The sequence below is a fragment of the Lagopus leucura genome, unplaced genomic scaffold (assembly GCF_019238085.1).
Source record: "Lagopus leucura isolate 7727_CA_CO unplaced genomic scaffold, USGS_WTPT01 Super-Scaffold_100008, whole genome shotgun sequence".
Taxonomy (NCBI): domain Eukaryota; kingdom Metazoa; phylum Chordata; class Aves; order Galliformes; family Phasianidae; genus Lagopus; species Lagopus leucura.
In genome coordinates, this window is record NW_024962265.1 from 13,024,594 (window position 1) to 13,034,757 (window position 10,164).

The following is a 10,164-nucleotide window of genomic DNA, read 5'->3' on the forward strand; positions in this document are numbered from 1 at the left end:
CAACTAGAAGGAGGGAAAAAATCTAGCAGCAGTTTCATGTTGTTCTGGTAATTTGTAAATCATTATGTACTTATTGCCCAGGCCTTGTTCATGTCTGTGCACACAGACCTCATCTTTGTGACACGTCTGTTCAGGTCAAAAGCATCTTTGCAGACCCAAGAAATGCACGTGAAGGGCTGGGCAATGACCTGGTACGTAAAGGAACAGGTCAGATTTTTTTTTTCTGCTATGAATACATATGCATTCATATCTTATCAGCACAATTAGGTCATTTGAGGGTGAGGTTTTCCATATATATACATATATATTTCTAATATAGTATCTAGGCCCACATTTCCCAGGGCAGTGGAAGATTAGCTTCCCCAGTAACAGCGTGGTGCTGCATGTGCTTCCAGGTGACATAGTGTGACCACATTTGCCTGTAGGCCAAGGCCATATCTGGACTCAGCAGGCACTAGAAGCACCAAATGGATGTTTCTTACAAATTCCCTGAAGCAGTATCACCAGAACAGCCACAGCATCATGCAGAACCCTCCAGAGGTATATCTAGAGGCTCACAGATCGGTGTGGTTTCTCCAGAGCTGTGTAAAAAACTGAATCACTAGCTCCAACTTCTTTGCAGAGCTGAAAAGTTTGTGTGGAGGTACTTGAGAACCAACTGACAAATTCCTGAGCAACTAGATCTAACTGGGCCTGTTCTGGGCAGGGTGTTTGACTAGGTGACCTCCAGAAGTCCCTTCCAACCTGAATCATTCTGTGAATTGATAATGATGCACCTATATCGCATCCAATTCCACCAGTTCCAGTATTAGTACCACCTCGATAATACGCTTCACCAAAAATGCTAGGACTGCCCTTAGGTCAAACAAATAAAAGTTGCACAAGTGTATTGTGGGCTAGTGTCTAAATGCTCAACCCAAGGAATCAGTGCACTGCTGGTCCATGCTGTTCCTGAGACAGCTACGGCAAAGTTGACTTTGTCACGTGCATGTGCTGCAGTCTCACCTCCAGGTATACAGTGCATGTTCTGAGTAGTTCTCTGGTACCTGGTGAAATGAGAAAACATCAGGTTTCTGGTGTAAGAAAGAAAGCATGAGTATTTGATCCTGGTCTCTGAAGAGATCACCTCATTTGCCAGAGCTGTGAAAACAGTGCAGCATTTCCACATTTAGAACTTCCTAGGTTCTTTTCATAATGCTTCAGTAAAAAAGATCACTGCAGTGAAAGGATTATTCATGACTGTTTTCTCAAGTGTGGCCCAGGTCTGTGGCTGGAGCGTGAGCAAGGAGCAGTTCCCTGACAAGCAAACAAGCTGACGGTGTTTAGAAACTCCCTTAGAGACACGGTCCTGTGTTTCATTTCTCATGCCACATGACAAAGAGGAAGAATTTAGGTGGAGCTGATTGTAAAGGAGGGAAAACATGCCATGGTCTTCCTTTAGTTGGCATCCTGAGGACACGAAGGACAGGGCTGTAAAGACGATGAAGAGCACGTTCCTTCTCTTCATTTTGCTGGGAGTAGTAGTATCTGGTAAGAACATGATTTCATTACACTGCTAAAATTAGAACACTGTTGGCTGTTGTACTTTCTCTTGGGAACTTTATAATACATATTTAGGGATCAGACACAGATGGAAAAAATCAAGTAACAATTATTTTCCTACTGAAATAGATTACAGCAGTGGTTGCAGCAGTATAATGAAGAGAATATGACCTCTCACAAGACTTTTTTTGTGGAAGAGGCACTTCAGTGTGCAATAGCTGCTGCTCAGTGTGACAGTGTTGGAGTGGGAAAGGAGGTCAGTTCTGCCAGAAATGCTATCTACTCTTAATATTGTAGCATTGTCCCTTCAAATATTGTTAGCATTTCTATTTGATGAAGTAAAGCTGAACAGAAAAACACTTATGGAGAATATTAGGAGGATATCATTATTTTTGCTCAGTGTAAAAACACAAAAAGTTTGCCAATACGTACATGTTAGCAACTTAAAATGGATCTACAAACTGCAATCTGTGTCACTGATGGAGTTGCTTGTAGCAAGCTGTCTTCTCAGGTAGCATCACTTGCTCTCAAGAAACTGAAAGAATTCTTCCAATCCTCAGAAACCTGACAGTATTTGGTGTTTTCTTTGATGCCCCCCTGCATTTTGTCAGGGCATTGCCACTGCATGTGAATCTAAACTGGTCCTGAAGAACAGAGTTTGTCTAACCTATGTGGTTACGGGAAGAGAATAGCTTGAAGATATGACTCAAGCCCTCTGTAAATGTTAATGAATCACAGGTAATTAGGGCTTGAATATACATATACTTCCAAAAGCCATTCCCATAACTGCTTTATATTGGGCTCAGAATTTGTTAATGATTGGGACTGGTAATTCTGATAAATAGTGTATTAAATTTATTCAAGCATGGCTCATGCTGTAAGTGAGGAGGTAACCAAGGACTTGTGGAAAAAGAGGGAGGGCTTTTGTAAAATCAGCTGAAAGAAGAAACCATTTAGATACAGTATAGAAAATTTCAGTTAAAAAAAAAGAGCAAAAAGCAAGCACTTATGGTTTAGAAAGACGAATCCTGAGTAAACAGCCAAGGAACCATTCAGAGATAATATGAAAATATAAACTTTTTTCCCCCTACATTTCCAAATGTTATGAATGATTTAATAGACTTTGTAAATGCTTTCTGTCAATGAACTGACTTGTTTTAAGTACTAGATACTGAACACTGCCCACAGGTTACATTCAGAGCTCAGCTCCATTTGTGATGTATTCCCAGAAAGCACTCTCAGCACAATCTCATTTACAAAGGCAATGTTTATTGACAATGGTCTCTGGAATCTTTAAGAACACTGAGACAAGCTTAGTCCTTCACTGGGTTTAGGGAAGAGGGACCGTACTCCATGCTTTGCCTCATGGACTCACCTATCACTATTGCGTTTGCTTATTGGGAAGCAAAGACACTAGGACCCAGGGTCTTTGGTCCTATGGGGAATGGTTATTTGAGAGTTCAGTAACAGAAGCAGTGTCTGTCACACAAACACAAATCATTTGTAATCTGCTCCAAAAGGTCACTAGTGAGTCAGAGAAACAAGATTTTTGATAGTTTAGGGCAAAAATCACCAAGGCTTCTTCTAATGCCATTTGAAACTCTTGGAGCTGATTTCTTCCCTCCAGATTAAAGGCCCTGCCATCATTGAGGAATGGCAATTGTAGGGCTTCTCTGGGGGCTGAAGTGGGCCATCCTTCCTCAGCCACATGAGGAGGGGCAGAAGGACGTGGCTCCTTCCCACCATTCAGAGGTGTTGCAACACAGCACATTTCCCTTTGGCATTCCTAAGGCTCAGGCTGAGCACCCAGGTGCAAACATGCTGCAGACCTGACGGCCTCAGAACAGTCCCCCTAGAAGCTTTTTACCTTGCAGCTGCCCAGCAAAAGAAAGACTTCATGGTACTTCTGCTGCTGGGATATGAGCAGCCTGGCCTTTCGGTGAGCAGGGTCCACTGCTGTCCTGGCATGCAGTGCACAGAAAATTTTACCAACAGCAGCCAGCTTTCTTGGCAAGTGTTTTGGATAAGCCATCAGCATTCTGTCCTTCTCAGTCTCATTGAGGTACGCTGCCAGTTTGGGGATATGAAGGCAATACTCCTTAAACATCAGCTATCTGAGGTGAAAATAGCACAGTACTGAATCAAAGAAAAGATCGATTCTGCTGCCATTAGTAATGGGCTTACTGCAGTGCAAACCACATTTCATCAGCAAAAGGAGAATAAGGGCATTTTGTGCTCAGTGACACCTCTTGGCAGCAGTTGTGTGTTCTTGCCAGTCTGGGACTCCTGGAAGTAATTTTTCAATCATTTTCATCTTACAGGAAGAAGAACCCCACTGCTTAGGGGCTTACCTGCAACAAGTACTGTTGAAGAAAATGCACCAGCTGGTGTTTCCGTTTATACCTTCAATGTGACTGGTTCTCCATTGTCTTCTGGAGTTGTTGCAATACATCCTACCATAGTAAATTCGAATCCACTTACGGAAGCATTTGCTATTGTATCCGCAGGAGATCTTGTGTATAGGGTGAGTTTTCTGTTCAGTTTGAGCAATGCTCCGTCCTGTCGGTTCATGGCTCCTGGATTGCTGAGAATTGGCAGTGCACAGTGACTCATCTGTTAATCAGAAAGGTGTTGTAAATGCAGACTGTGGTGCTATTTGGACATACTGCAGTAGATAGGACAAACGAGTAACAATAGTGATTGCAATTAATTGCATCTAGGCAGAAACCACTCATCACAATAATCACAAGGGTATATAGGACAGAGTTCTGTTTTGTGGGTTTATCTGTAGTTATCTGTAAGTTTTTCAACCTACTTAATATGAAGTTGCCTGTGAATTTAAAGTGGATTGTTTAAATCACATGGAGCTCCTGCTTGGACACTCCCACCTAGAACTGAAATGAGTTTGACTCACTTCCAAAACAGTGTAAGCTGAGTCAGATCAAAGCTGTGTTTAACACTGAATGAGAGCTGTGACCCATGAGGAAGTCACTTGGAGGTACAAAGTTATCACACTTCCACACATCCCTGATCTATTTCTATCGATTGTGTGCTCTTTTTCTGTGTCAAATGCAAGGCAGTTTCTATTGGCTCCAGCTAGCTTTCATTGCTGGATAAATTAGCAAGCATTGCCTCACATTTGCCACTGGCAATGAGTGTTCAGAGGCATGATGCTTGTCACCCCATTGCAGCCCACTTGTGTGTCTGAATCTCAACAGTGATGCTCTTGAGCACCTTTAAAAGATACAGATACATACTGAGTAGAGTCTTAAAAAACAATTTATTATGCTTTTTTGGGCATTTCCGAGGAGGTTTCTTGAAAGTTTCTCACTTCCTATGCTGTATTGTATCATTTTGAATTGAAGCTGTCCCTTCTGCTGCAAAATATAGTCCTTTCCTATGCCTGCTCATTCCTGTCCTGTGCCATCTACTAGCTGTGCAGCACTGTGCTTCTTGAGGAGTGGGACTGGAAAACTAATCTGAAGGAAGAATGACCTTGCAAATAGCTAAAAGTCTCTGTCGCTCCAAAGTTCCAGCTTGTCATCATCATTTTTACACAGTCCCATTACTTAAATTGCCTCTGAGGACTTTGTATAACTTGACTGAACAGTAATTGGTATTGGGGTTTCCTAACCCACTTGAGGAACTGGAATGAGGTGTTTGAGCCAGTGAATATCAGTCATGAGAAACTCATAAAGAAAGCTACATACCAGTTGTGCAAGTTAGCAGTTGACTGGCAACCCACAAGGCAAGGATAAATGCTCATGAGTGTCCTTAGTTAATTTATTTGATGAATTCTGATACTTTTATTTATTTACACTATTTTTAGCGGATTTGTACAACATTTTTCAAGAGTAATGTGGTCCAAAATGAGATCCCTCAGCTCTTCTTACTGCCACTAAATCTTTGCTAAGATACAAGCAATATTTGTACATAAGGTATGGGGCCTACAGCTTAGGTAAGTACCTGTTAGCACAGGCTCTCCTGTATTTGTGAACCAAGCCCTTTTGCAGCAAGCCTGGGCAATATCACACTTCTTGATATGCTTTGGGGTTTCTCAGAATGTCCTCATTACTGAGATGTAAACACTGTGCTGATCGAATGAAAATATATTGTGCTCAAAGCTATCTTGATGTGATGCTCCCTCTGCTCCCCAGGACTGAAGGGGAAAGCAAGGAGCAGTGAGACTTCCATGTGGAGTGAGGGCTGGGCAGTTATGGAGTGACTCAAGATGCTGCTCACTGTATCTGCAGCTGCTTCAGGTGTGTGGATGCTGCCTTTGTCAGATAGCACTGCTCCTGCCTGGAACCGAAGTAAACCACTCAAGCCTACACCAGTCCAAAGCCATTCTTCACAAGTGCAACTTCAAAAGAGATCATCTAGATTCACAAAGTTAGCAGCTACATTTTTTTTTCTTGTACCAAGAAAGGAAAGTTCTTGCTTCTTTATTAGCTTTCACAGTGATGATTGTAGCATACAACTTTCAGCATCCTGCTCTTGCTCTGATCAAGGCCTACGTCCAGGCCTGGGGCCCCCAGCACAAGAAAGGAACTGGCAGACTTTAGGCTCCCTTCCAAGCCAAGCCATTTGATTATCACCTTCTATTTTAAGGGGTGATGTGCAGAGCTGGAAGCCTTTCAAAAAAATCTCAACAAATCAAACATTTGCATTATCAGGCTTACAAAACATAAGGACTGTGTTAATTTTTAATTAGTTCAATTTCCCCAAGCAGTTCTGGTCTCACTTTCATGCGGTGTGCTCTTGCAGCTCATTCCTTCCTGTGGTTTCCTGCAAGTCTTCTCCTAGACCCACTTACAAAGGGAAGGGCCTTGTTCCTGCTGGGCTCTACAGACTCCTGCTGCATGATCCTTTCTGCAAAGGAGATGTGCTTGTGGTCATGAAGGCAACACTCTGCCTTCAGGGCAGGACAGTTCCTGCCGGGCTTTCTGCTCCCCAGACTGTCCCTCACACAATAAGTCCTTGCATTGCTCCACAAAGCCACAACTTTTTGGTCTGCCTGTCCTTTTTTCCTCACATTTCTTGCACTGGCAAGAGCTGTGTCAGTAAGTGGAAGATTATCTAAAATGCTCACTGCTTGTTGATGTTCCTTAGATTCACTCCTATAGACTGTAACTTACATCTCTTGCATGATGTGCTAATAACATTGATTTTTATTTTCAGGTTGTTACCACAGGAAACCCTATCCTAGATTATGAAACTATGCCAAAGCGCTTTGATTTACAGATTTTTGTTGAAGATACTGCTGGGAGGACTGACCTCAACACACTAACTGTCCAAGTAGCAGATAAGAATGAACGTCCTGTGTTTTGGGGAAATATGGCAATTCAAAGTAAGATAATGGTGGCATCTGAAAAGAGCAGCACTCAAAAAGATGGCATCAGATACATAATTTCACAGCACCCAATGCCTGTAGTTAAAGTGGTCCAAACATTTTCCCATAGGAAAACAAAGGTGGAACAGGATGATGTTTCTATCAAAACTTTATTTCACACAAATATTTGGCATGCTTCATCTCCAGAAATGCTCGTTTATTTTTCTTGAAGATTTGACTAAAATTGATTAAGACATTTAAATACATTTGAAGAATGAAAAAAAAAAGGAAAAAGATAAAAGCAATATTATTTTTTATATGTTCCTTTATTTATATTTGCATGCGTTATCTTTTTGTTTGTTTGTTTTTTGGTGTTTTTTTTCTTTTTAATGAGATGAAGTGTCCTAGAGATGTGAATTGTGAACCCGAAGTTTGATAGGGATGCAGCCTACACTGATGGATCCATGCTGCAGTAGTTTGTTGAAACTGGACAGACTTGGAGAGGGAAGATAAATTTAAAGAAGTGTACGCTGTGGCTGTGCAAAAATTTGCACACACAGGAAACCAGGTTTGCTTTCAGGTCACAAAAATGCAAAAAGGAAAAGTCTGCAACAGCATCAACAACGAGGCTGGGTGTCTGGATCCACAATAGCACAAGGACATTTGATTGTAGAATCATTGAATCATTTGAGTTGGAAGAAACCTGTAAAGGCCATCTAGTCCAACTCCCCTGCAGTGCACATGGACACCTACAGCTAGATCAGGTGCTCAGAGCCCTGTCCAGTTTGACCCTGAACGGGGCATCCACCACCTTTCTAAGCAACCTGTTCCAGTGCCTCACTGCCCTTATTGTAAAAAACTTCTTCCTTATATTGTTTTTTTTTTCTTAGTATGAGAATATCACACTCATCTGCTCGCGGTAGGTGCTTGGGAGGGCTGACCAACCCCCAGACCTAGAATGGCAGTGCTACACGGACTGCAGCTGACTGTGCAGGCTCTGCTGGGCTGTCCCCAGGTTGAGCTCAGCACAGCACGGCCACAGCACAGCCGCTTCTCCAATGCCAATGAGCATGTGGGTGCTCCGTTCCATACAACATTTATTTTCTACGGCAAATTAGCTTCCCCGAGGGAAGAGGCTGTGTCATCTTCTCAGTGTTGAGGGTGTCTTGTGTATCATGGGTGCTGATGGAATCTAATAATAATTAAATGTGACACTTCAGGGGATTGGCACAGCGTGAAACATACTACGTGAGAGCTTGTTACAAATAAGTGCATCAGCTTAACTCTCAGCTAGAGCTGCCATAAATTGGTGAGCACAGATGTCTGATCTGTCTAACTGCATGGCTGTAGTTAACAGTACCAGCCACAATTAGACACTAATTGCGCATTCGTTGGTTATTAAAAAGCATCTCCCTCTCATTAAACCTTATATTTGTATTGTTGTCCTCTGGGAACAACTCATTACGCTGCTCTGGGGTTCCCACTGCCGTGATGAGAAGCAGCAGTCAGCAGGGGTCACAGCAGCAATTAATAGTCCAGAAATGCCAGGTTCAGCAGACACAAAGGGCAGAAAGCAAATAATGGGATCTAAGGAGATGTTGTTCCACTCATCACTGTGCCTGAGCCAGCTGCCAGTGGCTGAGTGTGGGGCAGCAAAGTTGTGGAGGAATACCCCTTACTCTAAGTAAGGCAGGAGATTAAGCACAGGCCATCTACCATGTATTCACTCCACAGATGTAAAGGAAAAGTATAAATGAAGAGGAAAGGCTTTGAAGTCTCCTGGCAGGGGGCAGGGGAGGGTGTGAAGGGGATGGGGATGGAGAACAGATCGTGTTCTCTCCATCTGCATGGTTGAGACAGACATGTATCTACAAAATGTGGTTGTGCTCCATACCCATTGAGCAGCTCAGGGAAGACCTTATTTACAGATCAGTCTGTCTCAACTATCAGTGAGGGATGTCTACACATTTTTCCTTTTAATCTTTTGAGTGTTTGTGTTCATTCCTGTGAGAATTTTGATAGGGGCTGGTGAAGTGAGAGCACACATCAGACAGTAATGCACCCAGACAGCTTCAGAATGTCAGTCTTCTTGCTAGTGTGCCCTTCATTATTGTGCAATTAACACTGTGTGCACTTCTATCCATGCAGCTGTGAGGATCTATGTCTTGGAAGGAATGCCTCCTGGACTCATCTACAGAGTCAATGCAACAGATCCTGAAAACGGTGAACTCAAAGTAAGCTGAGGAAAAAAAAAACCAGAAATTATATCAACCGCTGTATCTGAAGTGCTAATTGCCTCTTCCAACAACACACTTCATCATCAGGAACACTGGAAAAGGTTGAAGCGTTGTCAATAATAAATTGAGGAAATCCAGCCTCAATGTTTGAACACAAATTGTATTTTGAATTCTCAGCATTCCAAAACTAAGGGGCACTAAAGGCAGAATTTGATGCAGTTAATCAGAGATACAGCAGGAATCATGTATTTAAAAACAAAAAATGGCTTCAGAACATTTTTAGTAGATTATAGTGACTGAAAGCATGTATAGTTTTTATCTTCTATGTCACAATGTAAATTCTTTCGTATGAGACAGTAAGGAAACTGGTCACAAGGCAATTGAATCTTATTTTTGTGACAATCCTGGGGCACACTGTGACCCTCAGTTAAGCAAATGGATTAACATATTGGAAAATACTCTGGATATCAGCAAAAATCCCTGGGAAATGATAACTTTGTTTGCAGAAAGGAGAAAAGTAGCAGCAATTAGCTAAGAATTGTTTTGCAGCTCTGTCCTGTTGGCTGTTGTTACATAAAAGAGCACATTCAGGAGCTGGACTCAAAGAGGGAAATGCATCTATGTGTTTTCGTGCTTCATCATGCAGTTCTGGGTCAGACACTGTGCTGTGCCTCGGCCCTTATACAAAGCAGTGCACGACCAGAGGGATGCTCAAGCAAAATGATGCAGAAACTAATTCATTCTCTTCTTCATTTCAGTATTCACCACTCCCTGAATCAGTGCCATTCCAGGTCTTGGAAAATGGAGACATTTTTTCAAGAAAAAAAATAGATTACGAGAAGGATCCACACTGGTGAGAATTTCTCTTATTCATGCGCTTGCAGTAGGCAATGCTTTTCTATGTAGCCAAAGAGTGATTCTTGTTTTGTTTTCTTATTTAACAGCTATTTTTTAAATATAACAGCGACAGATCCAGAAGGACTAAACTCTACTAGAACAGTGAATATAAATATAATTAACATCGATGATGAAAGCCCTTACTTTACCACGTGA

The 10,164-nt window shown here is 42.1% G+C and overlaps 1 protein-coding gene across 1 annotated transcript; it reads left to right on the forward strand.

Annotated features, from left to right (window-relative positions):
- The first annotated feature begins 1,454 nt into the window (after positions 1-1,454).
- Positions 1,455-10,164, forward strand: CDHR3 (cadherin related family member 3). Its single transcript, XM_042872734.1, has 6 exons — positions 1,455-1,530; positions 3,864-4,066; positions 6,724-6,892; positions 9,023-9,108; positions 9,870-9,964; positions 10,056-10,164. Exons 1-6 carry the CDS (start codon positions 1,482-1,484, stop codon positions 10,162-10,164), a joined length of 711 nt encoding a protein of 236 aa, XP_042728668.1. The 5' UTR covers positions 1,455-1,481.